This window comes from Hippoglossus hippoglossus, chromosome 5 (genome assembly GCF_009819705.1).
Source record: "Hippoglossus hippoglossus isolate fHipHip1 chromosome 5, fHipHip1.pri, whole genome shotgun sequence".
NCBI lineage: Eukaryota > Metazoa > Chordata > Actinopteri > Pleuronectiformes > Pleuronectidae > Hippoglossus > Hippoglossus hippoglossus.
This window is the reverse complement of record NC_047155.1, coordinates 8,202,558-8,229,424: the sequence shown is the minus strand read 5'-3', so window position 1 is coordinate 8,229,424 and position 26,867 is coordinate 8,202,558. Positions and strand designations below refer to the sequence as shown.

General features: G+C 40.1%; 4 protein-coding genes across 4 annotated transcripts; 3 read left to right on the top strand and 1 right to left on the bottom strand.

The window, feature by feature from the left end:
- Positions 1 to 268: 268 nt before the first annotated feature.
- bloc1s1 (biogenesis of lysosomal organelles complex-1, subunit 1) lies at positions 269 to 3,691 on the top strand. The gene is made up of 4 exons (XM_034586227.1): positions 269 to 467; positions 575 to 647; positions 1,735 to 1,867; positions 2,626 to 3,691. Exons 1-4 carry the CDS (start codon positions 407 to 409, stop codon positions 2,734 to 2,736), a joined length of 378 nt encoding a protein of 125 aa, XP_034442118.1. The 5' UTR covers positions 269 to 406; the 3' UTR covers positions 2,737 to 3,691.
- A 734-nt stretch (positions 3,692 to 4,425) lies between these two features.
- Positions 4,426 to 8,032, top strand: rdh5 (retinol dehydrogenase 5 (11-cis/9-cis)). Its single transcript, XM_034585149.1, has 6 exons — positions 4,426 to 4,950; positions 5,821 to 5,906; positions 6,001 to 6,323; positions 6,432 to 6,690; positions 7,284 to 7,447; positions 7,642 to 8,032. The coding sequence occupies exons 2-6, from the start codon at positions 5,875 to 5,877 to the stop codon at positions 7,860 to 7,862; spliced, it is 999 nt and encodes a 332-aa protein (XP_034441040.1). The 5' UTR covers positions 4,426 to 4,950; positions 5,821 to 5,874; the 3' UTR covers positions 7,863 to 8,032.
- A 747-nt stretch (positions 8,033 to 8,779) lies between these two features.
- gls2b (glutaminase 2b (liver, mitochondrial)) lies at positions 8,780 to 20,652 on the top strand. Its single transcript, XM_034585145.1, has 18 exons — positions 8,780 to 9,120; positions 9,535 to 9,634; positions 10,070 to 10,191; positions 12,718 to 12,847; positions 13,102 to 13,181; positions 13,616 to 13,779; positions 14,373 to 14,431; positions 15,248 to 15,280; positions 15,389 to 15,447; positions 15,605 to 15,671; positions 16,361 to 16,411; positions 16,497 to 16,673; positions 16,771 to 16,902; positions 17,403 to 17,495; positions 17,580 to 17,641; positions 17,886 to 17,962; positions 19,445 to 19,508; positions 20,161 to 20,652. Exons 1-18 carry the CDS (start codon positions 8,969 to 8,971, stop codon positions 20,300 to 20,302), a joined length of 1,764 nt encoding a protein of 587 aa, XP_034441036.1. The 5' UTR covers positions 8,780 to 8,968; the 3' UTR covers positions 20,303 to 20,652.
- A 2,813-nt stretch (positions 20,653 to 23,465) lies between these two features.
- Positions 23,466 to 26,826, bottom strand: LOC117761344 (elastase-1-like). The gene is made up of 8 exons (XM_034585150.1): positions 26,713 to 26,826; positions 26,517 to 26,620; positions 25,918 to 26,018; positions 25,536 to 25,661; positions 25,111 to 25,247; positions 24,872 to 25,014; positions 23,822 to 23,971; positions 23,466 to 23,571 (listed from the first exon to the last, which is right to left on the bottom strand). Exons 1-8 carry the CDS (start codon positions 26,750 to 26,752, stop codon positions 23,560 to 23,562), a joined length of 813 nt encoding a protein of 270 aa, XP_034441041.1. The 5' UTR covers positions 26,753 to 26,826; the 3' UTR covers positions 23,466 to 23,559.
- Positions 26,827 to 26,867: the final 41 nt, after the last annotated feature.

Here is a 26,867-nt window from a genome sequence, read left to right as displayed (position 1 = left end):
GCGGTATTATTGGTAGTATTAGTATTATAAAGGGTCAGTAAGATTGAAGGGCATTATTGTCACTTGTTTCCACTTTTATTTTGAAGGCTCAAACGGTTTGACGTTGGAACAGATACATACGTCACCACAGGATAAACTTTTACGATTAAATAATAAAATAAATGTCGCTGTCTGATTCTAACGCTGTTTCATTGTGTTTATAAATAACACAACTTTGACGAGATTACACAGATGATGACGCACGCCGCCATTTCTGGACACGCCCACATGTGACATCCTCTCGGGCGGTCTCGTGACATCGGTCAGCTGTTTAGCATCCAGACTCAGTCCCGGGTTTTAAATGTCGTGTTATTCTGTTCAATAGAATAGTTAAACAGATCTGAAATCATCTCCACGGCCGCTGAGGATGTTGTCTCGACTGCTGAAGGAGCACCAGGCCAAGCAGAATGAGCGGAAGGAGCAGCAGGGTGAGAGGCTGCTTCCTGTTAGCTCCGATGCTAACGAGGCTAAAAACAAAGCCCTCGGTCGCCTCTGTGTCTGTGTTAACGACTTGTTTTTTTGTTTCCTTGCACAGAAAGACGAAGGCGTGAAGCCATTTCTGCAGCTACCAGCCTGACGGAGGCCATGGTGGACCACCTCAACGTCGGGTAGGGACATTGTAATGGATGCTCTGCTGTGTTGATGGGGTCATGTGCTCCGAGGTCTGTGAAAGACCCCGGTGTGGCAAGCTGTACTTGATTTCTCACAAATTCTGAAACTTGACAAACAGACAGTGGAGGTCACAATGAACAAGAGTGAGGTGAAATATCTGTGTCACCCCTCAAAATAATATTCCAAACGAGCAGTGCCGTAATAAACGAGCAGTGCCGTAATAAAAAAATGTGCCAACTTTGCCTTTCATTTTCATAAAAAACATATTTGTAATAATCCATTTCATTATACTTGTTAATGTCTTCTGTGGAAATCAAATCAATCGTCCATAATAAATCTCATTAAGACGTTTGTCTTCAGTCCTGTACCCTAAGACCACAGATAGACGACCACATGACCGCAGTGCTGTGTTGTACCTCACTCATAGCCAGTCCTGCTAATAGTGATGAAGATGATAGATGATGATGAGCTGAGGTTATGGACATGTTAGGATGGGATATGTAGTAACACTCCAGTTACTCAGTACGCATTTGCTGGCACAACACAACACAACACAACAGAAGCCATCACTTCATTTTTTATTCATTGGTAGTGGTTGAGTACTGCACTCAAGCTTCCGAACCAAGTACATTGAGTTTGTATTTTGCCTGGTTCACTTACAGATTTCAGTCAAGCTGACCCATCCAGGGTGCCCCACCCCCACCACCTCTTTCTGAACCGATAAAATAAAGCAATCTATTCCTGGCAGTGTGAAATTGTTCCAGTGAGTGAGAAAACCACAAATACTACATTGAGATTGTGAAAGTTGTGATTAAACCAAGACAATCAGCTTAAAGAACCAGAGTCTAACGCAGAGACCATTGTTGTGTCGCTCCTCTGTGAGAAAGATTATGACCAAAATCCTTTAGTGACTTGAAAAGATTAAGACTTATTTGAATATTGCCGAATATCAGAGGATAAGTGGACAAATTAATGGCTTCTGCGTATTTAGTACAATTTCATTCTCACATGCCACAGTATATATATAAAACACAATTCTATATGTTAATGTATTAACTGTACTGCCTCTCTGTTTTACTGTAGGGTTGCTCAGGCATACGTAAACCAACGTAAGCTGGACCATGAGGTGAAGACTCTCCAAGTGCAGGCGGGCCAGTTCTCCAAACAGACTGCTCAGTGGATCAGTATGGTGGAGGGCTTCAATCAGGCCCTTAAGGTAGGATACACCTTTTCAGGAATGTATTTATATAGTATATAAGCTCTTTATCTTATGTATACTTTATTGAACCAGGAAGGTCCCATTGAGATATAATGGCTCTTCTGCCATGGAGTCCTGGTCAAGGTAGGCAGCAAAATTAGATAAAGCCTTAGTTGTAATTTGTTCCTTGCTCATCTAAAAAAAAAAAAAGGAGTTTCTGCCACCTAATGTGCAAATATATACTTAAGAGTTTTAACAATATCACTTTGTATAAGCATGTAAGTTTGGCAGTCGAATCATCTCCTGAGGTGCCTGTGTTCCTAATAAATAGAGTTGGATTCTCTAAAGGATATCTGGACCCACATTCCACATATCAAATAGCAACATTAAGTATGACCCTGTCACGCTATAATAAATTCTATGATTCAGCTTTAATATAAAAAAATATATCACATACTTCAGATTTAACCATATTTACTGTCTTATCCCTGGGTGCACCTCGTTAAATTAGCATTTTTATATACAATGCTTTATCATCTTAGCTAAAAGCAGGTACATTTTTAATGAAAGGGCCTTGACACTGAGATCTGAGTGGATTCAACAGGTGGTAAAATTCATCAATGAGTTGCTTCCTCTGCTGTTTTCCAGCTCATGTCATCCTCAAATTGATACATTGAAGCTTGGAGTTGTTAAAGACTTGTCTGTTGCTGCTCCTGATGATGTGTTAGACTGGTAAATGGAAAAAGTGTCAACCGTTGTCCTCTTCTTTTGAACAGGAAATTGGTGATGTGGAGAACTGGGCGCGGAGTATTGAGATGGACATGAGGACCATTGCCACAGCTCTGGAGTACGTGCACAAGGGTCCGCTTCAGTCTGCTTCCTCATAAACTACAGGGGAAACACTGGGATGAAACAGAAATCCACCTGAGCCCTGTCACAGAGATGCCAGCAGCAGGGACTCTGCTCATATGCACTCTCTCTGATTGGGCTAATGCTGAGGATTACTTTGTGCAGAGCATCACTGCTTCAGTGGGAGCTACAGTATTTACCAGGGCAACCACACAGTGATGCTGGAGTTCAAAGATCAGAGAGTAAAATGAAATAGGTCTTGAATCTGTGACTTCACTTGACGAATAACAGGAAATGGGTAATTGTGTGGAAAAAACTTGAACATTATGGAATTGTAAAGGTTTTGCATGTAACAACTTAGTATATTCTTTTAGTGAAAGGTTCAAGGGGCCCTGCATCGCCAACTGTTTCATTGTATGGAGCATAGACTGTAAATAATGATGGACGACGCGTCTCCACTTCTTCCAATTGTAAAAAAAGTGAATCTAAAATATCCCAGATACAGGTGCCGCCATCTTGTGCTTTTAAAATCATTTGGAGCTAGAGTCTCTTCAGTAGAGATCATCGTATGGATCTCTTGACCAATCATGAGTCAGTGTCAGCTGTCAATCATGTCACTTTGTTTATATAGCATCAAATGACAAATCAAAATTGAGCTTATTTGAAACTTGAACATACATCAGTGTGATAAGAACTAGTTAAATTGGCAGGATATGGAGGAGGTTGGGTTTATTATAATGCAGCCAGCCACCAGGGGGCGATCAAGGTGATTTGTCTTCAATTTGGGGAGCTGTCACTTCGTCCATATTTATATACAGTCTACGGTCTGTTGTATCTCCAAAAAGCATTTTTTAAATGGGCCTTGTTTCAGCACCTGATACCTTAAATATGTCTATTTTTATTTATTTGATGTCTGTGTATATTGATGACTGCTTAACGTTTAGTTACATTTGGTGATCGAACATTTTATTTTTAATAAAAGTTGAGAATGATGTTGGCGTTTCTTTTCTTTCAATGAAACTAAATTTATTATCTATAGCACAAAAAGTGTTTATACATGAGGCTTCACGAAGAGTTTTTACAGATAAGGACAGAAAAGTTTACATGAAGAACCTGATTTGTAAGAGGTTAGTTTAATCTGGAAAAGGATTCTCCTGTCAATATGTACAGAACCACATTTAATTAAATGCTAACTAAACAAAAAAAACAGTGGGAGGCCAGATCAGATAATGAGTGTGAGAATTTGGAGGATGGTTTAGTTACGGCTCTTACAGAAGTGGAAGATGAAAGCAGAGTGACAGTGTCATTTATATTGTGCACAGAGCTTTGCAACAACCATACTTGTGAGTCTATAAACACAATAACTGGTTAAATATTTGCCTGGCTCTGCTGATTCAATTCAAGGAATGTGTGATCTGCGAGAGAAAGTTATATCATGAAGCTATTTACATAATTGCATGTTCTGTAACTAATTACACTTTCAATTCACTGCACCAGGATAGAGAACAGGAAACGTAAGCCTTACCACGTCATATGTTATAGAAATACGAGGCTTGTTCATAGTCTCAGTGTAAAAATATCTAAAACAACAAGTTACAGTTTTGTGGAAGCTGTAATTATGAAGCAAAAACACTTATCATTATTGCACCTTGGTTTTATTGGCCTAATGTATTGATAAGCTACAATACGCAGTACAGTACAATGTTTACAGTCCACACTCTGAACCGTAAGCTCTTACATAGTATACAGCATATATTGTTCAGGCTTGTAAACTGATATACTGGGTCACTGAATTCAATGAGCCAATGAGATTATACACATTTTTCAGGGTATACACAACGTAGGATAATCACAAACATAAAGTATGTTATGCCTGCATGTACTTGGAGAGAAAAATCAGGCTCTGAAAGTTTTGGCAAGATTTCTTCTCAACTATTCGAGAGAGATTTTTGAAAGTAGTTAATGCTCTGTGAGAAGTTGGAATATGTCCAATAAATTCTTTGATATTCAAGTTTGCATATTGTACACGAAAGTCTCTTTGGAAGTCCAAACACTTTTTGTCTTAAACACACACACACACACACACACACACATTGTGGATTGGGGATTACCAATTGCGGACTTGTCTTAAGGGATAAACCAGAGGGATAAAGCCTCTCTCTGACCAGCCTCTGAGTTAGGACAGAAGAAACACCAGAAAGGGAAAGGGACGAGGACGGGTAACTTCCATCACGTCTTGAAAAATACAAAAGGTAAAATAATACACTTTTTTATAAATATCTGTTTTATTACTGAATTACCAATGAGTATTTTTTCTGTCATGTATGTTCTGGCTCAGTTTTTTTTCTTCATAACATGGATCTCTAATGGTGATGGTCACAATTTATCATAGTGGGATCTAAATGTGTAGCTTACAGCAAAGAGTAATTCAGTTTTTAATTTAAGGTTTGTTATATCTAATCAAAGTACAGTGATCGTTATAATTAGTAATTTGGTACTTTTTTATCGATACATGTTTCCTAGTGTTGTGAAACTAAATTGAATATTCTTAACCTGAGCTGTAATTTTACAGGATCATTATTTTTTTAACCGAACAGCAACAGCATGGACACAGCACCTTATTTAAATCTGCAGCCAATTTTAATATAATGGTTATTTTGAACCCTGTATGTATTTTATTCTGTTATTCTAATTAATAAGCCTGAAAAGTAATTGGTTTTCTGCAGTGAGCAGCTTAGGCAGCTCAGTCACGGGCCTTACAGTTATGCTTCAAAACAATGCCCCCACCCCCCCCCCCCTCGTTCTCTCACAGATGCCTCTCTTTCCTCCCTAAGAGTCTTATCCAAAGATTTCTCATGTGCCCAAAGCAGTTCTGTATTACACTTACCTAAGGCCCTCAGTGAACAAGTGCATTGTTCTCCATAGTTATCAAAAAGGATCAACAAACCTCATACTTTAAAAAAAAACAACTACATTATTATGAAATTGAGTAGGGATTTGAATATGGGAATGCCTGGAATTTTCTTATGAGTATTACCTCATTCTATTCAAGTCCCTGTAAAGGAGATTTGGAAGCTGGCCGTGTCACTACCCAGTAACTTTTGCTCAACATGTTTTTTCAGTAGGCACCAAGTCCTCCAGGTGACCAAAACCTCTCTTCTAGTCCTGGAAGCAGCATGGACACACAGTTCATCTATGACCTTTTAGGGTAAGAAATACCAATGGGTCATTTTGGGCAATAATTTGGACACATTTAATAGATTTTAATATTTTCTAAATCCACATCATCTCCTCTCTTTCAGGGAAAATGCTTGGTTGTACGTCTGCACCACCTTTGCATTGCTGTGGATTATTGTGTGGCTGTACAGAGACAACCTGGAGATTGAGGAGATCACGGACAAGTACGTCTTTGTGAGCGGCTGCGACTCCGGGTTTGGAAACCTGCTGTGTAAGAAGCTCGATCGCAAAGGTTTCCATGTGCTGGCCGGCTGTCTCACGGAGAAGGGAGCTGATGATCTGAGGAGGCTGGCGGGCCCCTGTCTGAAGACTGTCCTCTTGGATGTGTCCAATCAGGACAGCATCCAGAAAGCCATGGAGTTTACCAAGAAGGAGGTTGGGGATAAGGGTGAGAGACGATTTGCTTTATTTAGAAATAAGAGATAACTCTTAATTAAAGGCACAACTAAACACAAATATCATCTTCCCCTTCTTTGTCCTCCATTCCCCTTTGTAGGACTGTGGGGTATCGTGAACAATGCTGGACGCTCTCTGCCAATGGGCCCTTCAGAGTGGATGAAAGTGGAGGATTATCACAGCACGTTGAAAGTGAACATGAACGGAGTGATCGGCATGACCACGACTTTCCTGCCCCTCATTAAAAAGGCTCGTGGCCGCATCGTAAATGTAGCGTCAGTGCTGGGCAGAGTGGCCGCAAACGGTGGAGGATACTGCATCTCCAAGTTTGCAGTGGAGTCTTTCTCCGACTGCCTCAGGTAAGAGTTACGACCCGATCGACTGATAGAAGCTCACTGCAACTCTCTGAATACGGCAGAGTTCTGTTGAACACAGAGGAAGTGTTTTGTGTCTTTTTCTGTCGTTTACAACGGCCTCCTGTATATTCAGATCATTAGGAGAAGAAGTTATACAAGGCAGGCTCTTTATTCTACATGAAATTTGGAGTGCACACTGTAAACATTTTCAGTCATGTAAAAGTGTCATAACCTGGCCACCACACATGAGTTGAACCAAAAAAGTTATAGAAATGAAAAGGAAATTTAAATGTTGAAATCTAAATAACACCAAAACCAAATGCTATAAAAGCCAAACTGTTATTTGTGTATTATAGATATTTTTAACAGCCTTACTACCAAATAACATTAAAGATAGTCTGGCAACCCAAACATTATTCATATCAATGACTTTTAACTGACCTTTAAGGCAGGAGTAAATTGATTAATAACCGTTATTTGTTTCCACTTATAAATCATTCATAAATTGTCATTTCATGGTAATTGTTTGTCTTTTATTTATAGAATATGGACACATATACGTACATGTCAATCTACATGATCTTTACTGTACCCAGGAGGGATATAAACTACTTTGGAATCAATGTGTGCATCATCGAGCCGGGGTTCTTCAAGACGGCGGTGACGAGCCTCGACCCCCTCGAGAGGGAGCTGCATCGCTTGTGGAACCAGCTCAGCCCTGAAGTACAAGCCAGCTACGGAGACAAGTACCTGGATAAGTGTAAGTACACACCAGGCCACCGGATAGTATTTCAGTGGACTGTAGCACTTCATATTGACCTACATTAGCACTCAGCACAACACATAAATCTGCCAATGCCCCAAAGTCCCCTTACAGTCAATAAATCATCTCACTGAGGACAAAGCACATAACTAATAAATGATTAGTTCTGTTTATGTGCTTCTTCTTGTCAGACATCAAGGTCCAGCGTCTGATCATGAATGCTATCTGCGACTCTGACCTCACTAAGGTGACCAGCTGCATGGAGCACGCTCTGACTTCGGCTCACCCCCGCACCAGATACAGCGCAGGCTGGGATGCCAAGCTTCTGTGGATCCCCCTCTCTTACATGCCTTCCTGGGTTGTTGATATTGGACTGAAGCTGGTGCTGCCGCGTCCTGCAAAGAGCGTGTGACTCATCATGACTTCAAAAAAAAGAAATCTATTCACAGTTATCAGCCTTTTGGTTTCATTTCAATCGTGTCACTTTGATGAATTATATATATATATATATATAAATATATCTACCTGTAAATGCCTTTGTGTGCAACATATGCTTGACACTTTTAGACAATAAAAAAGAAAGTAATGCAATTGTACAATAAAATTTGCTGAATGAATATTCTGTCAATTATTTGTGTTCCTTTTTGTGTTTGAGGCAAAAATAACTTAAATTTACTGTTTAGAAAAAGTGTTTCTCAAAACAAATGATCACTTTGTTATTACAGAAACACATAGAGGGAAAATCCAATAGCCACCACAAGAGGGGAGGCATCACCATAATTGATCAATTATCGTTTTACATATATTGAAAACTTTTCTGGAAGTTATTTTCAAGTTTTGAAATTGGCTGACTAATTGCTGAGTGGGAGGGACACCTGTGTGCTCTCCTCTGGTTTGCTGTTGTAGCTGTCAGTCAAGTGACAGCTGCAACATGAGGTGCTGCAGCTGTCACACACTACACCCCCACCCACCCCCCCAACCCCCAACCCCTCACTGCTGCTTTCAAGTGCACATCGTAAAATTATGTTTTTATTTTCAAACAACTCACCTAATGACATATTGTGAGTTCATATACACAATGAGCCCTTGATATTAAATCTATATAGTAAATATAAATGTCAAATATAAATGTTAAATTGAAGTGTCAAATGTTGAATCTAAATATAAATTTGAAACACTAAATATAAATGTTCAATCTAATCCGTCCTCGCTAAAAAAGTAACTTTTAAAACATTTCAATATTCAGGTCAGTCAGTGGATCTAAAGCGTGAGGCGCATATAAAGTGTTGAACATCATGGAAATGTAATCATGATGATTCAACTACACAATCTCTAGATTCATTGCGTCACTTTCACGTGGACAGTCTTGTGGAAAGTTTAAATTCCCGACCGCACGTGAAGGCAGCAGAACCGCACCGAGTCAGTGACCTGAGTCGCAGATAAAAAAACCTGCTTTAAAACTAACTGTCTCCTTCATCTGCTGTGTCACCGGGACTGTGGCTGCGGATCAGCCGCATCATGTTGTGTGTGAGGCCGCTGCGTCTGCTCTCTAACTCCGTACAGCTCCTGAGGAACCCAGAAGCGGCGAGGAAGACATTCAACATCCAGGCAGCAGCATGTTGCCTGAGCTCCAGATCCTCAGCTGCTCACATGGATCACCATGTCAAAGTGTGAGTGTTTGGTGAAGAGCTGATCACCTGCCTGATGCTGTGGAGCTCCACACCTCCACTCTGCTGAAAGACAACAAGGTTTACACTCAGGAAATATTCAGACACTTCTCCGCGGATCCCCTCAGGTCCACAAAGGTTTCTCTTATCTTTCCTGCTCAGGACAAATAACTGAAGAAGAATAAGTTAATTGATTTGTGTTTCCAACAACTCAGTGAATCAACCTTTATTTCCACACGAGAGTGTTGTGCAATGCTGTCAACTTACAACTAGACCGGTTGTTTTTTGGTTTATTTTGCACAAAGCTATGTCACACAATTTGAAAGAACTTTAGATAACGCTAACAACTTTTTTTGTATGCAAACACCCAAAACAGCTTGAATTCTTCTTTTACGAGGTTCCTTTTCTCTTTACCAGGGATGTGCAGTCACAGCCTCTCAGCTCCGGAGTGGACGACATGCTTTTCTACGCCATCACAGAGGGAAAAGAGCAAGTTCCCATCTCGTACTTTACCTCAGTGAGTAGCTGAAAACATCCTGTTTGTCCGCTGCTTGTTTTTCTCCACTTCGTCCAACTGTACGAATAAAATTAAGCCAAAATGTTTGCTATACGGGCGCCGCTGTCTTGCACTGGTGACATATTTTGGAGCCAGAGTTCGTCTCAGTCTCAGCTGGTCATTATGACATTTCACCAAGTTTTTGTAGCAATAAATAACAAGTTAAAACCAAACGTACTGGAAGAATAAACACTTGAACAAACACATGTGATAAGAGCCACTTAATAAACCATCTCTGGACTTTGAGTTTTTAGTTTGGCCCATGCCCCATCTGCCAACATGGAGGACCTTTACTGCAGGCAGCCACCAGGTGGTCATGTCGTCCATCTTTTTATATAGTCAATGTTTAATATACAAAACTTCTACTGTATCTGTGGTTTCCATCTCTGTTCGCAGGCCCTGAGGAAAACTGGCCTCCATCCGTCCGACCCTCGTCTAAAGGACTGCATGGAGAAGCTCCGACAGGCCGTGAATGACTCTGCTGGTGAGGCCATGATGGACAGAAAACTTTTCCACAGGTGAGACGGCAGCAGATTGGAATAATCTCTATAGCTCCTGTCAAACACACACAGTGGAAGCCGCCGTCTTTTTTACAGTAGCCCAGAATGGACAAACTTAACACCTTTTTGAGTTTTTATGACAACTGAAGGCTACAGGTTCTCTGTCATGTTTGGAAGGGGAGGGTGAGTTGAGGGGTGTTCAGCTGCAACATGCAACTTCACCACTAGATGTTACTAAATTCTACGCACTGTACCTTTAACCAAAAACACAGACGTGCCCACTGACCCAAGATGTGAGATTAAATAGAAATCAATGAATAGAAATTACAGTGCTGTGATTAAGTCCTTTGGCTGCTGCAGAGACTTTATAGTTTCCACTGACCTTGTTCACAAGCTACTAAATTACCTTCTATATCTGGACACCTCATCTGGTGCAATGATTGGTGTAAATGCATCATGATCTGACTGGGATTTTGGAAGTAGCCTGCCTCGCATTGTTTTCTGATTTTAGGAAAGTGTAAACACAATCCCTACAATGTGTCGACATCACTTTAGCTCACATGAGACAGATCCGGTCTGAAATGTATCTCAAAAATACAAGGTGGAAACATATAACCTGTCTGGATATAGATCACACTTTAATGTCTGTTCTGGGGGGGGGGGGGTTGTTATGTCTTGAGTAAACTGTACCTTCACTACAAGAGGTGGGAAGTCGTCTCCCACAGATTAAATATGCTGTTCCTCAGTAACCCATCATGGGCTGTGGGTTTATTTCTTTTCTTCCTTTGTGGAGAAAATAAGAATTGATTTCCCATTTTCACACAAAGTGATGGACTGAAAACACAGCAGATAAACAAGTCAAACACAGGAACACACGGCGCATCTTTAATGAGAAACGGTGTCTGAACGCAGCGGATTCAGTCACAGAGCTGACGGGAAATATCACCATAGATTCCTCTCACTTTATTTCCTGTTTCTTAGAGCTCTGCCTCCATCTCGCCGCCAACTGTCTCATGGTGTTTTGTTTTCCATTCCACAACCCAGTGAAGTCATGACACCAAACTATATTTAGTTTGACCTTCTCACAACAATCCATTGTAATGAAGGATTTGTTGTATGTGACTTGCTGCGTGATTGTCTCTCCGCTGATTTCTCCCCCTGGTCCTTTTTAAAAAAAATGTCCTTTGTCCTCCCCGACTTTACCTCACGGATAAGAAGTGATTCATGTCTATTTTAAATGCAGGATTAAATATGTGGAGGAAGTTAGAACCACTAAAGACTGAGAACACATGTATGATGTGATGTAGTCAAATGCAGCACTTGATGCTCATGTGACGATTTCAATGCTCAGTGTCTGAAACGTATTGATTTGATTCTGTTGTCATTTTATTAGTTCAGACAGAACGTGCATGATACTAATTTTAAACCTTATCCACCCACAATGTGAAGGTCAGGAAATATTTCTCACTTTTTTATATAATTGGGTCGAGAAAATAGGGTGATATTTGAAATTGTTTATTATTTCTAGGATATGTAATCTATCAGATATTTGCTTTCATATAGATTATATAATAACACAGCAAAAAAGGTCATTTAGCATGACCAAAAGCTATGATATGCACAGATATGTATAATACTATTTAAGTTGATTATCCTGTAGGAACCCTGTGGTGTATTTACCATCATGCTGATGAAAGCATGTTGCTCAGACCGATCTCTCTTAGCTGCTCTGCACCCCCACAGAGAACGAGGATATTACATTGACTTACATTCATTTCCTGGAGACTTACTGTAAAACTCATCAATAACAACTTCCTACCCAATGCTAACCGTACTGTAAACATAACCTTAAGCTAACCTCATCCTAACGTGTCCTCACCTTAAACTTTACATTTGGAATACGTGTCTCCAGAAGGTCACTGTGAGAACATATTTAGGTCCACACAACATGAGTAAAATCAAGACCACACACACACAAAAACATATACTATTATAAACCATGTTATTGCAACTTTAAAGTCTCTGCAGCAGCCACAGGACTGAGAGTTAATCACAGCAATGTTATTTTCTATTTATTCATCTGAAGTCCTGAGAAACTGGCTGTAAAGCTCACATCTTGGGTCAGTTGGCATGTCTGTGTTTTTGGTTAAAGGTACTGTAAGTATAATTTAGTGACATCTAGTGGTGAAGTTGCATGTTGCAGCTGAATACCCCCTCACCTCACCCTCTCCTTCCAAACATGACAGAGAACCTGTGGCAGCCTTCAGTTGTCATAAATACTCAAAGGTGTTTAGTTTGTCAAGTCTGGGCTACTGTAAAAAAACATGGCGGCCTCCGTAGAGGGAACCCACTCCCGATGTAAATATAAAGTATTTAAATATAAAGGGCCCATTCTAGTGTAAAGAAAACAACAAATCGTACAATTTAGATGAAACACACTAGTGAAAACATCACTAGGATTATTTTATATTCAATTTCTGATCCCTTTCACCTAAATCTTACACACTGGCCCTTTAACTCACCCCTGCTCTGTTATTCTGTCAGATGTGCTGGTGGAAACATCGTCCTGCTGATCCAGGCCTTCAGGAAGAAATTCATCATCCCCGAGTTTGATACATTCGCACGGAAAATAAATGAAATCTACAACAGAGTAGGACATCAAACTGATGGGAAGGTGTGTGCTGCATCTGTTTGTTTGTTTGTTTGTTTGTTTCTCAGACATTGAAATGTTAATGTAGAATCTGTTTATTTTGCTATTGAGGGGCCTTTGGCAGAAAATGCAAACTGTAAGAATCCCGACTGTGTCCCACTTCTACAAAATAATTTTCTACTAACATCTTCTCTCCTGTCGAGCCTTTACTTCTGACACTTGTTTCTGAATCTTAAATTGTGTGATCTGACTGTTAGTGTTTCCCTTGTACATCCTAGGTTGCAGACTACATCCCCCAGCTCGCCAAATTCAGCCCAGAACTCTGGGGCGTGTCTTTGTGCACAGTGGACGGCCAGAGGTAGGAGCTACAGACTCATACTTGACAAAATAATCTCACCAAGAGGTTCATTCAGTCTAAGATCAAGAGCTGTGGATCCTATAAAACAATCTTCCTTTGCAGGTGGAGGTTTTCCTTTCGCCATTGAATTATATTTAAGTTTAAAGTCTGGCTGCCTCAAAAGTTGATATTGATTTGAATGATGCTGAGAAACGATGTGGTCGAAAGCTCACAGCTACTAAATGGATCTAAATTATGATATTGTTATAAGTCTATAAATTCATTATTTAAAATTTCAATCATTACAGTTTTTGAGTAGTACTCTCCCCTTTTCTATAGTACCAATGAAATGTCCATTAACAAGACACCTGATCCTCAAACTGCCCAGTGCTGCTGCTGACTGACATGCTGTTGTGACTGTGGTGTCACTGGCCTCTTTATTCATTTTCCTCCAGACACTCAGTGGGTGACACCAAGCAGCCGTTCTGCCTGCAGTCCTGTGTGAAGCCCCTGCAGTACGCCATCGCCGTCCACCAGGCGGGAACGGAGAAGGTTCACCAATATGTGGGCATGGAGCCCAGTGGACTCAAGTTCAACATGCTCTCACTTGATGATGAAGGTGTGTGAGGCCTCTTCACTGTGCGGTTACATCACAGATCTTTTAGAAAAATGGACATATACTCTGGGTCTGGAAAATAAGCCTATGCAGAAAAGCCTGAAACTTGTATTCTCTCCAATGACCAGCAGAGGGCGACTCTGGTGGACACTGGTCGCTAAAATAAGTTACTTTCTTTGGAAATTATTAAATAATTCAATCATGAGAAAAGCGTGAATTGTATCGTATTTAGCTTGTTTGTGTTTCCCACATCTACGGCTTGTTCACAATGCTACTGAATCACATTTAAAACAACAGACTGCTACTGACCTTCAATTCCTTTTAATGTGTTGTTTGGTCTGCACCTGTTTGTTCAGAACATGCTTCATACACACACAAGACAACATACATAACATAACACAACACACATCAGGTCCCTTCATGATTCAATGAATTGTTCAGTATTTAGTTCATAGCCAACCCTGTGTTGTCTGATATCATACGTTGAAGTAGCAGAAAATCCCAATGAACTTGACTTGATTCATGGAAAGAAAACTCCCATTTTCCACCGAACTCCTCATCAACACTGAACCTTATCTTGTCGTCCTCTCCTGCAGATAAGCCCCACAACCCGATGGTGAACGCCGGAGCCATAGTGATCAGCTCTCTTATCAAGGTAAACACGCAGACATGTGCAGGCCGCTGTGTGAAAGTTGAATCAGCGCAGTAAATCACTCTCCCTCCAGTAAAAGTCACCGACACAAAAACATAACTGTGTCAACTTGGAGTTGCAGATATTGAAAAAATGGTTTTATATTTTCAAAATTTCAAAAAGTTGGATAAAATATTTTTGAAGAATGCATTTTACAGATTGTTGCATCAGCAACATACACTGATCGTCAATACTTTTCTTTTTTTTGTTCTCTTTTATAGTTTAATTTAAAGAAAACATTTCCTACACCTTTCTCCTTCTCGTGTTTTATTTTAAATGACCCTGTTTATCCCTGTAATGTGCGTGTCCTGGTTTAGAGCCGGCAGGTTCCTGAGTGAGTCCGTTGTTGTGATGATGATGATCATTAACGACAAAGCCTGGGGCGGGAAATGTCATTCAGCAGCAGTAGCAAGTTACGAATACAACTTCAAAGTGTCCTCATGGAATCATATGGAATATTTGGCACGTTTGAGTTTTGTGTTACAGATTCAAACCAGAAAAACTGGGATTAGAATCATCTTTTTTTTTTTTTTTTGCTTGTTTCCTGTTTCGTGAAAATTCTTCGTGAACTCTACCTGGACTCTGTTTTATAATGTCCTCCTGTTTCCCCTCTCACTGCACCAGCTGATAAACGGATGTTGAGTTGTGCAATCACTGATGCATTCATGTACTGTTTCACAGTGCGTAATTAGCCGAGCTGAAGTCACATGCATTGTTTATGAATGAATGTGGCAATCACGATATTTCTATATAAACACGCGGCTCTCACTTTGTTTTCAGCCTTGTTCAAATAAGGCCGACAAGTTTGACTATGTGAGTAACTTTCCTCTTTGTTAAAACCATGAATTTCAAACTGTGGCATGATTATTTTACTGCGCTCACAGATGCAGCTGTGCACATAAAACCCTTCTATTTGCTTAGGTTATGGAGTTTGTGAAGAAGATGGCCGGCCAAGAATACGTTGGATTCAGCAACGCCACGTGAGTGCACTGTCAATCATTTAGAGATATTGTATTGTTTAAATATCTTGGTTTAACACACCTAAATTCCGATTCCGTGCCTTGGCAGATTGCCTGTCCGCCGCCCCATTGCATTATTGATGTTTCAGTATCGACCCCTTGTGCTCGTCTCTCTCAGGTTCCAGTCAGAAAAGGAAACGGGCAACAGAAATTTTGCCATCGGATATTACATGAAAGAGAAGAAGGTCAGTCACAGGACGTTTTCTTGCTGCGTTAAAATAGGTGGGATTATGAATTATTAGTTTCTCTACTGCTGCATCTTTTTTCAGGTTCCTTTACAGTCGATTCGTGAAATAAGGCTGCAGCAACACACTTTATTATTGATTAAATGATTATTTAAATCATTTTTGAGCATTTAAGTCATTGATCAATTAAATGCATGTAAATATTCAATGGCAATACAATAAGGTGATATTTTTGAAAAGCTAGATATTGATTATTGTTGTGTGGTGAAATATATTTTCAAAATATGTTTTTTTTTCCTGATCACTTTGAAAATTGCTATATTATATTTCTTTTAAGATTTTTTTCTTTTGATTTTTAAGCCCAATTATCTGTAACGATAAAATACAACAGCATCTTTTCTAAAATGTTATTTTTTTTTATGTTGACAGTTAAATATCAAAACTCAATATTTCATCCATTGTTGTTGCCATCATCAGTTTGCTCATCCAAACATCTTTGAGGTCAACTAAACTAAACAAAACTTAGTGCAGTTATGTGTGACCTTTTGACCCTGGGAGCTGTGTTGTTGAAGGTGCCAGAATAAGACCGAGCTTTATAAACTCGTTTAGATATTCTTGATTTGCTGGTAGTATAGGACAATGTTTTTCTATTAGTCTAATAATCATGGTGATTATATTTAATTCAACAGTGTTTTCCACCAGGAGCTGATATGATCGATGCCCTAGATTTCTACTTCCAGGTAAATGCCATGAATGGAACATTTCATTTAACAATTCTTAGTTTAAATGAAAAACATTTCCACCATAAACTGTTTCTGTCCTCAGCTCTGCTCCATCGAGGTGACGTGCGAATCGGCGAGTGTCATGGCTGCCACTCTGGCCAACGGGGGAATTTGTCCGATCACAGGAAAGCATGTCCTGAGTGCCGAGGCTGTGAGGAATACTCTGAGTCTCATGCACTCGTGTGGCATGTATGACTTCTCTGGACAGATGGCGTTTCACGTGAGTAACACGAGGAGGTGCCACACCACCACTAACCCTCTCGCACAAATCAATGCCATTATCACACTGAAGGAAATACTATGTTCCCATCCCTCAGGTGGGCTTACCGGCCAAGTCGGGCGTGTCTGGTGCGATACTGCTGGTGATTCCCAACGTGATGGGAGTGATGTGTTGGTCTCCTCCACTGGACAGAGTGGGCAACAGCGTCCGGGGAATAAACTTCTGTCAGGCAAGAGCGAGACACACACTCCGCCTGTAGATTCTCTGCCTTCAGACTGTTTCTGATGAAGAAGCAGATGTGTCGATACATCACATGTTCTATGGGATTATAGCATCAAATCATTCTGCCTGTGTCATGCAATGTGTTTTCCCTTTTTCTTTAACGGCCAATTTGAGCTGAAGCGAGACGTTCACTGCTGTGAGTGAGAGGGATGTCAGGCTGAGATGAATTTTAAAGTGCAATTTTAAAAAGTATAAATATATACAACACAAGAAAGTGCAGCACAAAATGTGTTTTTATTGATGGCCCACAAGAAAGAAGGAAAACAATTCTTACCAAATGAAAGACTATTGAGATAGTCGAATATTCTGTGACATTATAGGTTGAAATGTTCAGTTGTCTCTTCAGTTGAACTGGTGGTTTTCATCACATTTTCTTGTCTTAAAACACAAGAAATCTCCTGAAGCATTTTCCTCTTAAACTCAATAAAAACTGTATCTCTCCCTCAGGAGCTCGTGTCGCTTTTTAATTTCCACAACTACGACAACCTGAGGCACTTTGTGAAGAAGCAGGATCCTCGCAGGGCGGACGGGGACGACAGGGTGAGCTGCTTCATCGGGTTTGTTGATTTTTAGATTAAAAATATGTATAAGTGCTTTCTTTATGTTTCTCCTGTGTGTTTACAGAACAAGTCTGTTTTCAACTTGATGTTCGCTGCCTACAGTGGAGACGTGTCGGCCCTGAGAAGGTACAGTTCCTCACCTGTGTCTTATAAGATAAATGAGCTTGTGCTGTCGCATATACAAATGTTGCACAGAGATATTTTAATGTAAAGAATATTTTTGTATTTAACATGTAAATGCTAATTTCTGTATTCATCTCTATCTGGTTTGTCTTAGATTAGCTCAAATATAAAAACCAAGCTAATATATGCTAAAATGTGCATATCTATATAAAAAAATATTTATGAACTGTTCTTTTATCTACTTCAGGTTTGCTCTCTCGTCCATGGACATGGATCTAAAAGACTATGACTCTCGAACAGCTCTACATGTGGCTGCAGCAGAGGGTGAGACCCACATGTTCTGTGACATCTGTGCTTCTTCACTTTTAGTTTAATGAAAGAGCCACGCCGGCTCCACAGATGAACTATACAAAAAATGTCTGTAACCGGAAATAAAGATTCTGGCACAACATTAAAATATGAAAAATAATATAAAACCGATGATAACGCTTCAAAATATGTTGTTATATTTATCTTTTAAACTGCACATGTGGTTTCACTTATTCTATCTGATCAGACTTCTTCTGTGGAAACTTCTTTTTGGAATGTGGGAGGAGTTGTGCCTTTATCTCTGTCATTCATGGAGGAATTCATGAATTATTGTTTCAGTGCATCTGCACCAAACCTCAGCCTGAGAAGAATAAGTGAAATCTCGTGTGTGGGTGTGCAGAGCCTCATGACAAAGAAATGTAATTGAGGCTTGATATATTCAAGTTTATCCATAAACTTTATCATGAATATGTACGAGTAAAAGGGACAAATGCGACCAAATAATTTTAGCTTGAATCAAGAAAATACAAATTATGAAAAATATTGGTAACCATAAATGCCGAACCTGATATTTCTCAAAAAGGCTCAAATCAGCCTACTCATAATCAATCAGGCCCTAATCAACACTGATGTTAGTAATGTTTCAGTGACAGTCATTGATCGTGGGAGGTGGACTGTGTTAAAATGCTAAACTGAGGCTCTCCTGAGACACTTTGACCACCTGGCTGCGTTCTACCTGTTCAGCTACAGATTACAGCTTCACTCTTAATGAGGAGCGGTTGTCACAGCAACACATGAGCACATTAGTCACACTAATTTATTTCTAGAGATAATTATAATTTGCTGTCGTTGTTACAAAACAAGAACCACAATGTATAACTCAGACTCTCTTTAACTTTATTTTATCTCCGTGTGTCATCTGGAAAACAAGTTTATCTGTGAGCGACGCAGAGTTACACTTGTTGAGATATTTGTTTTGACGCTCACCATTGTAATGAGTTCTCGCTCCATTTGTTTTCATGATTAACTGCAGAGGTTCAGTTCCTCTGGCTGACATAACACAAGACCACTAATTAATCAACTCACTTACACTTGCACTGCTGCGCCATATGGACGATTATGTTCTGTTGTGGTTTGAATTCCTTCTCGGTGCAGATTGAATGCTCCGCTGCAGCGTCTTCTTCAGTCACATTCTTTTTCAGAAACTGACGTGTGAGCAAGTCATTTGTTTAGATCATTACAAAAAAAAAAGGAATAATATACCTAAATCTGAGTCGGATGGTGAGCGCAGGAGGATGTTTTTGTATTTTTAGCAGCTTTATTTGTTTGTCTGACATATTTTTCCTCTCCCACAATTCGTCACATTGTTCGATTTTCTTATAAATCGTGAATATCTCGCCGGCTCTGCTGTTCCATTGCTTTTTGACACCAGCGTTTGTGTCGTCTTTACTTGTTTGCCCCTGATGAGAAACTGTTATATCTCCTGTTTGTTCTCAGGTCACATCGACGCTGTGATGTTTCTGACTGAAACCTGTAAAGTGAATCCGTTTGTAAAGGACAGGTGAGATCAGCATCTCTTACGTCTTTGTGTCCTTTTGCATTCATCCTCTTCAAAGCTCCTTATTTAATCATGATCAAATATTTGAACCCCTAGTTCTGTTTCTTGCAGTCCCTTATTTTGCAGACAGTATTTAGAGGCATGTTATTTCCTATCGATCTCCTGTGGTGCAGTTTTCTTTCTGAAACTGTTAAAGTGACCTGTAGATATTGAGTCAGGGCAAGAAAAGACCTGCTGCAGGATTCACTCCACAGAACCCTGAAGCCACGGCTGCTGCACAAAGAGCTGTTCACCTGTTTATTCAAAGATTATTGGTATTGAACGCTTCATGTGTCCATATCAAACCAAATTCAAGGCCTTGACAATACACAGGTCAAGTATGTGAAGCGAATGAGATGAACGGTTCTGGAGACACGTGAGCCACATGCATACAGACAGCGATTTGTGGAAGATTTGACAGATTATAAAATAGATATATCTAACAGCAAGCCATAAAAATAGAGATTAACAGATTGCCTATAAGGTTTAATTAAATAATAACTTCTCCGAGTGAACCTTCGATCTTGAATTCTCTTTACCATTGTGTGAAAACTTTGCTCCATAATCTATCGGCTGGCTTCCCTCTTCATCACGACCTTCACCTCTCGCCGTGCAGGTGGGGGAACCTGCCGGTCGACGACGCCATGCAGTTCGGACACGACGACGCCGTGAAGCTGCTGAAGGACTATCAGCAGCGAACGCAGCACACTGGGGCCGAGCCTTCGCCGAAGCTGGGCACCATCGAGGGCATGGTGTGATGGGGTCAGGGCCGTCGTGACACCTGTTTATAGATATTTGTAGCATTGAGGGAGAAATATTGATCGCCCTGTCCCGATCTATTCCATCTCTGTGAATTGACTATGCAAACTGGAGTTTACAGCAGCAACAGAATTCGTTCATTTGATTAAAAGGGGAAAAAAATTGTTGTGCTTTTTATAACTTATACCGACAGCACTTTTTACTGTTTCTGTTTTTGTTCTCTTATTTGACGATGTTGAAAACTGGATTCTACATGATCCCAGTAAAACGTACGGGAGGTTCATTGTATATGTTTTGTTGTTAAGCTGTAAATACGTGTGCTGGACCCCTGATACACAGATGAATTATTATAGAGTTTTTTATTATAGAGTATTATTAGAGTTTTAATATTTATACACATCTTAACCTGACATCACCAAAGATAATTTGTGTTGTAGAATATGTTGATATTGAACACATGCATTAAACATGTTTTTATTAGATAATATTTCATCTGCCGCCTGTAGTTTAACTTTCTTTTGATTTCATGAGGTTAGTCAAGGCACCGTGCAGGCAGTGATTTTAAATATTAAGCAGCATCCACTAGATCACCTGACTACATGAGGAAGCAGCAGCAGGGGGTGCGGAGCCTGAGCTGCACTGTTTTATATGCCGCGATCGCAAGTGTGTTTGCATATGTTTATATGAAACTGTAAAATACAGGAATAAGAGATATGCAGCCGTGGCTACAGTGAATAAAACATGAGGAGTCATGGCCAGAACATTTTAACTGAGTTGCTGTGTTTATTATTTTTTATTTAAAGTCATTACATTTTGACAGACTGTTCCTTTACATGCCCTGTAGCCAATATATAGGTGAAGATAGCTGTTGCATGCAAAATACACATGTACCGCTTTCATCCAGCAGATGGCCCTCTACCCTCACCGAATAAATGTATGTAATCTCAACCGGTGAAGCCACAGCATCCATTACACTGAACATCCCTGCAGGACGGGAACATTAATAAACAGGACAGACATTATATCAGACAGACCTGACCTGCTGCCACCTCGACACTTTGTCCTGATGTTACCTTCCTCCTCTGCAGCAGCAGGCAGGAAGTCCTGTTTCAGCCGAGCAGACGAACCTCCACCAGATAATGAGAAAACACACACTGACTAAATATTTTCAAATACAGATTTATTCTGCTATTTGGATTTGACTCCTGCAGATGAAAGGCCTCTCCTGAATTATATGGGACTAATGTTGTTGTGCACTTTAAATGACACAACAACAAAAAGGAAAATCTGCTGCCTGGGCTTTATTGATTATGTGGCAGTTTACTGTTTAGGCAAATATTCTCCATTTACTCTAAGACATTGGACAACAACAACCATTTACTCTCAATCACTATCTTGTGGAAGTTGTGGGTAAAACAGTGAGACTCTGGCTGAGGTATCAGATTGTACCGTCTGGACGGGAGATGGGAACCAGCTAAAAAAGTAAACTTCCATAATTTGAGGTAAAAAAATATATAGTTAAGTGTTTAATAATCTTAGTAGCTAACTGCATCCATGTCCATATTAAGCAAATACTACATTTATGAGGAGTATCCTTGTGATGTTATTGTAGCTGAAGTTACCGTGGTAACTGAAGTTACCGTGGTAATAGATTACTCATGTTACCATGGTAATAGATTACTCATGTTACCGTGGTAATAGATTACTCATGTTAAACTCAGTTAAAATGCACTGGTTTGACATTAGTGGAGCAAAACTCACATGTTTTTCAGCACAGAGAATAAACTACTTGACTTTAAACATTTTATATCCAAATTATAATTTGTCAGTAATAATCCTGTCAAACACTAAATACATTATTTCTGTCTGTTTTTTATTATAGACGTTTGTGGAAAAATAAAATAAAATCTATGTATCCATTCATCCATCTTTCTTTTTGTCCTTTTGTCTCTCTCTCTCTCTCTCTCTCTCTCTCTCTCTCTCTCCTGGATAAACCTCCGACCCCCCCGAGCAGAACTTGGATGTGCAGTGACGTTAACTTTCCTCCTCACAGTTGACTTATCTATTTATCACATTTTTCATGGCGTCTCCTGGATAAACGACCTCTGATCCCGCTGGGCAGAACTTGAGCAGTGACTTTAACTTTCCTCCTCTCAGTTGACAGAGCTGTCAGCAGCAGCAGCAGCAGCACTGGTTCGTACATGTCGCAGCTTGCAGATGAGTCAGCCTCTCTTCATAAACTCAGTATATATCTATCTATATAGATATATAGATGTAAATATATATATATATATATATATATATATATATATATATATATATATATATATATATATGTCAGTGTAGGCCTCGTGCTGCTGTAATAAGTCATACAGGTCGTTCATGCAGATGTTTCCCATCTCACGATTATCCACCACAGTCGAGGCCACTGTGAAGCAGCTATTTGTTTTTCCTCTGATAACCACTTCATCTTTCTGACAGCTCAGTGACTGATGAAGGTGGATTCACTGAGAAAACTGCATTTTTCCTCAAGGTGATTCTCCCCATTTTTTTGAAATATTTAAAACATGTAAGAATAGATCTATTTGTCACTAAAGAGGCATTGAATTTAATTGATGACACTCCAAGGTAAAATTGAAGATATGTGTTTGCGTGCTGTAAGCGTGTCTGAAATATTAATGTCATATTAATATTCTAAATCACAATGATTTGATTTAATTTGGTGTAATTGAATTGACTCTGATTATTGCTTGTATATATCACCTGTGTGCAGTGAAACCCAGCCCATTAGTTTGTTGTTGTTTACACGACGGGAGGATTCTAAAGAGTTTCTTTCCTTGCGCATAATCAAATGAAATTTTGTCTTTTAATTGGTCTTTATGTTCACATTTACAATAGTGTGACATATTTTTTGCCTTTTTTCCAATTAAAAACAGCATTTAACAATCCTTGTATGTGTCAGTGTAACTTTTAAAATCCATTTAGCAGCCAAACTTCATCCCTCACAAATTAGCCCATATAAAATGTAATTTATCAAATCTGGAATAAATCTTCAGTGTTTTATTCTCATTAACCTAAAACACGCTTCACCTCCACTCGTGCTTTTTTTAAGTCTTAAAAGGATCAATGTCTTTTACACAAAATACAACACAAACAAATCGCTACAGTGAAAATTACATTTTATTGTGATGGAGTCGCACAGAAGAGGAGACGAATCCCGAGTCTTCTCCCGTCTCCATGGAGACTGTCCTTCTTCTCAACCCATGATCTGGCAAAGTGAGGATAAATGAATCATTACGTGATTATCTGAAAGGAGCTGAACAAAATACTGAACAAATAGGTGTAGTTTCTACAAAATGAATGGATGTAGAGAGCAGATTGTGATTATCCTGCAATTTCTGCACATGGCTATAGCGTGATCCATCAAAAGCCATCATCACTTCATGTATAACTCGCAATAATGCAAATATCGTGATTGTTTTTCTTTCATTTTCTCTGTGGTTGTGTTAAATACTGACGCTGTTCATCCAGGTGATGTAGGCGGAGGCGCGGGTGAAGACGGTGGGCTTCTTGGTAGCGTTGCAGCCGGAGGAGGACACAAAGCTGGTCACACCGTGGACAACCCACCGGCCGTTGACGCTGCAGTTCAGGGGGCCACCGGAGTCGCCCTGGATTCAGAGATAACACAAGAGCCACAGACAGTTCGTAATGGACGTCTTTATTTCTGCACGTTGAAGAACTGCAGTTTTTCAAAGAGCAACATGTTCCCACTTGCTTCACACAGCCTCTTTTAATCTCGGACAGCCTTGAGCAAGTTTGTGCACAACATGAGCTTTTTGTGCAGCTCAAGCATTATAGTCTGGATCTCTGTGAGTGACTTATGGCCCCGCTGATGCAGCAAGTAATCCCTCATGTGTCCTGCAAAGTATCTTCCTTGACAAGAAGGGGTCAGGCCTCAGCTCTGACATTCAATTTTACTTTTCCTGGTGGAGTAGAACTGAATTTTGACAAGTTCTTTTTCAGTGTTTCTCCCAGTCTGCTTGCACGAAACATCACTCCTGCCATCTTAATCATAGAAGAAGCTCCGGAGGAACTGGGTTAAAAATCTGACTCTAACCTGCTGAAATTAGAGCCCAATTTGAATTAAGGTTTATAAGTTACTAACGACTGTAGATCAGTTAATCGATCGGTTAAACACACTAATGAAAAGACATTTGGCTGTTAAAAGATACTTTGTCCAGTGTTGATCTTTTCTAATTGATAATAAGGCAGTTATAAATGTTAATAATCTATTAATAAATGCTTAATAAGCTGGTCAATATCCTCAGCATCTGTTTTTCCACAAGGACAATAAGGATAGGGTAATTTAAAAGAAGGGTATTCAAAATTATTTTTACAAATGATTGCTAAAATTGATCCATAAAGCATAATAATTAACTTTAGAAAAATTAAACAACTTGCTTACATTTGATTTGGGGTATATAGGTTATTTTCATTATTAATATTGTATTTATTATTACATGTATTTTTTGTACATTATATACAACGATTGCACGGCCCTCACTCACCTGGCATCCAGAGTCTCTGCCGCCACCAGCACACACCATGGAGCTCTTCACCGTGCTGCCCCACCATCCGTAGCTGGAGCAGGTCTTGTGGTCGACAACAGGCAGGGACGCCTGTTTGAGCTGAGCAGAGAGCTGACCTCCGGCTGAGGACGACACAAAAACATATGTCAGCTTTGTTGCTGGATGTAAACACCGAACAGATTAATTCATCCTGTACTGTATGGTGATGTCCCACTCACTCTGGGTGCGTCCCCATCCAGTGATGTAGCAGGGGTTGTTGTGGGGCAGGACCTGACCACTGGGGGGGAGGGCGGCCAGCTGGACGTTGTTGTTCAGGGAAGCATCAGAGGACAGACGCAGGAGAGCAATGTCCCACCTGAGGGTCAAAAGAAACATGTCCTCATATGGTCAAAACGAAATAAATATGGTCATTTTAAGAAAAACATGTATTCAAATGAACATACAAATTGAAATATCCAGATACTGCGGCTGTTATATGAAACACCATGTTAGAAAACAGCCTTTTGAAATTTTTCCTGGCTTTTACATGTTGACAGATATTTCTAGATTCCACTTTTATAACGTGTGATATACCACATGTATCAGTATTTGCTGTTTTTCTGTGCAGAAGTGGGTCAGACCATGACTCGTGATCATCGCTCACCCTCCAGCAACGTTGTTGGAGTTCCAGTTGGGGTGGACGTAGACGCGGCTCACGCTCATGTACTGTTCTCTGCTTTCGTGGGAGTTTAAGTTGTGTTCTCCAAGAACAACGCGCCAAGTCCTGGAGCTGTGGAGATAGAAACAACAGAAAGTTTTCATTCCTACACTGTCAGCCAGTGGATTATCTCCAATAACCTGACACACATTGAAAACCAGTCAAATTTAAATCTAGATGTCTTAGCTCTGCATTGACACCATTGGGAAATATAATGAAATATGTTAATGCAAATGTTCAGCTTTTAGAACATGTCTCCTGTTACTTCATCCATATTTCTTATAAGATTTAGAACCAGCAGTTCGTCTGTGATGTATGAATCACCCACCGGTCGACACAGTGAGCTGCGGTCATGACCCATCCTCTCCTGACCAGGGTTCCTCCACACGTGTGGTGGAAGTTGGAGCCAGATTTATACTGAAGAGAGATCTGACAAAACCACAACAGAGAGAAATTACAGCCACAACAAAGGACTTTCTCTTCACGTCCTTTATTTTACTTATTGTTTTGTCTCTTTGGTTTTACATATTAAACATTTCAGTTCAGCTTATATAAGACGATGCACATATAGTAATGATCTATAACCAATCACCTTAGTGCTTTAGTGCTATAAAAAAAAGCTATGTCTCCAATCAGCCTAAAACAAAATACTGCAGGAACCTGAAATTAAAGTGAGTTGTGAGGAAAATATAATTACAATGCTCTTACAATGAATCTTAAACCGGTCACTCATTCTTGGCACCAAGATATCCAACCTCTCCCTCCACAGTGAGGTGAGTCAAAATGATACCAAACCAGCACCGATGTGGAAATAACATCGATGCCACAGCTAAATACCAACGTAAAAATGTCCAGAGTATTTTCGCATTAAATGATCTGAGCCCTTGTCCCTCCACTGCTGTCCAGTCAAACAAAGCTGCACCGTACCTGCCAGGGCCAGGTGTTGGGTCTGGCCACTTCACCTCCCACAACTCTCTCCTCCACACTGTCCTCCTCCAGATACCTGGGCTCGGGCTCCAGCTGGGCCAGCACTGAGGGAAACACAGGCGACAGAACAGTCAGACAGGAAGCGTTCGAGCGTGTGCAGAATGTGAAAAGAGGAGAGGAATCAGACGCCGTTTACCGAGGGCTGCGAAAGAGATCAACACAAGAAACCTGAGCATGTCTGCGGTCTTTTGAAACTTCCTGTGCTGGAGACTGCTGTCCACTACGCTTTTATACCCCACGTATGTATGTGTGTGGGTGTGTGTGTGTGTGTGTGTGTGTGTGTGTGTGTGT

Coding starts and splice junctions, on each gene's coding strand:
- LOC117761344 (XM_034585150.1), bottom strand. CDS start 26,752: ATGCTCAGGTTTCTTGTGTTGATCTCTTTCGCAGCCCTCG. Junction 25,662..25,917: donor GCAGCTCACTGTGTCGACCG/GTGGGTGATTCA, acceptor CTATCTCCACAG/CTCCAGGACTTGGCGCGTTG. Junction 25,015..25,110: donor TGGATGGGGACGCACCCAGA/GTGAGTGGGACA, acceptor TGTCGTCCTCAG/CCGGAGGTCAGCTCTCTGCT.
- rdh5 (XM_034585149.1), top strand. CDS start 5,875: ATGGACACACAGTTCATCTATGACCTTTTAGG. Junction 6,324..6,431: donor GAAGGAGGTTGGGGATAAGG/GTGAGAGACGAT, acceptor TCCCCTTTGTAG/GACTGTGGGGTATCGTGAAC. Junction 7,448..7,641: donor AGACAAGTACCTGGATAAGT/GTAAGTACACAC, acceptor TCTTCTTGTCAG/ACATCAAGGTCCAGCGTCTG.
- gls2b (XM_034585145.1), top strand. CDS start 8,969: ATGTTGTGTGTGAGGCCGCTGCGTCTGCTCTCTAACTCCGTACAGCTC. Junction 14,432..15,247: donor TGATCAGCTCTCTTATCAAG/GTAAACACGCAG, acceptor CTTTGTTTTCAG/CCTTGTTCAAATAAGGCCGA. Junction 15,448..15,604: donor GTTGGATTCAGCAACGCCAC/GTGAGTGCACTG, acceptor CGTCTCTCTCAG/GTTCCAGTCAGAAAAGGAAA.
- bloc1s1 (XM_034586227.1), top strand. CDS start 407: ATGTTGTCTCGACTGCTGAAGGAGCACCAGGCCAAGCAGAATGAGCGG. Junction 468..574: donor TGAGCGGAAGGAGCAGCAGG/GTGAGAGGCTGC, acceptor TTCCTTGCACAG/AAAGACGAAGGCGTGAAGCC. Junction 1,868..2,625: donor GCTTCAATCAGGCCCTTAAG/GTAGGATACACC, acceptor TCTTTTGAACAG/GAAATTGGTGATGTGGAGAA.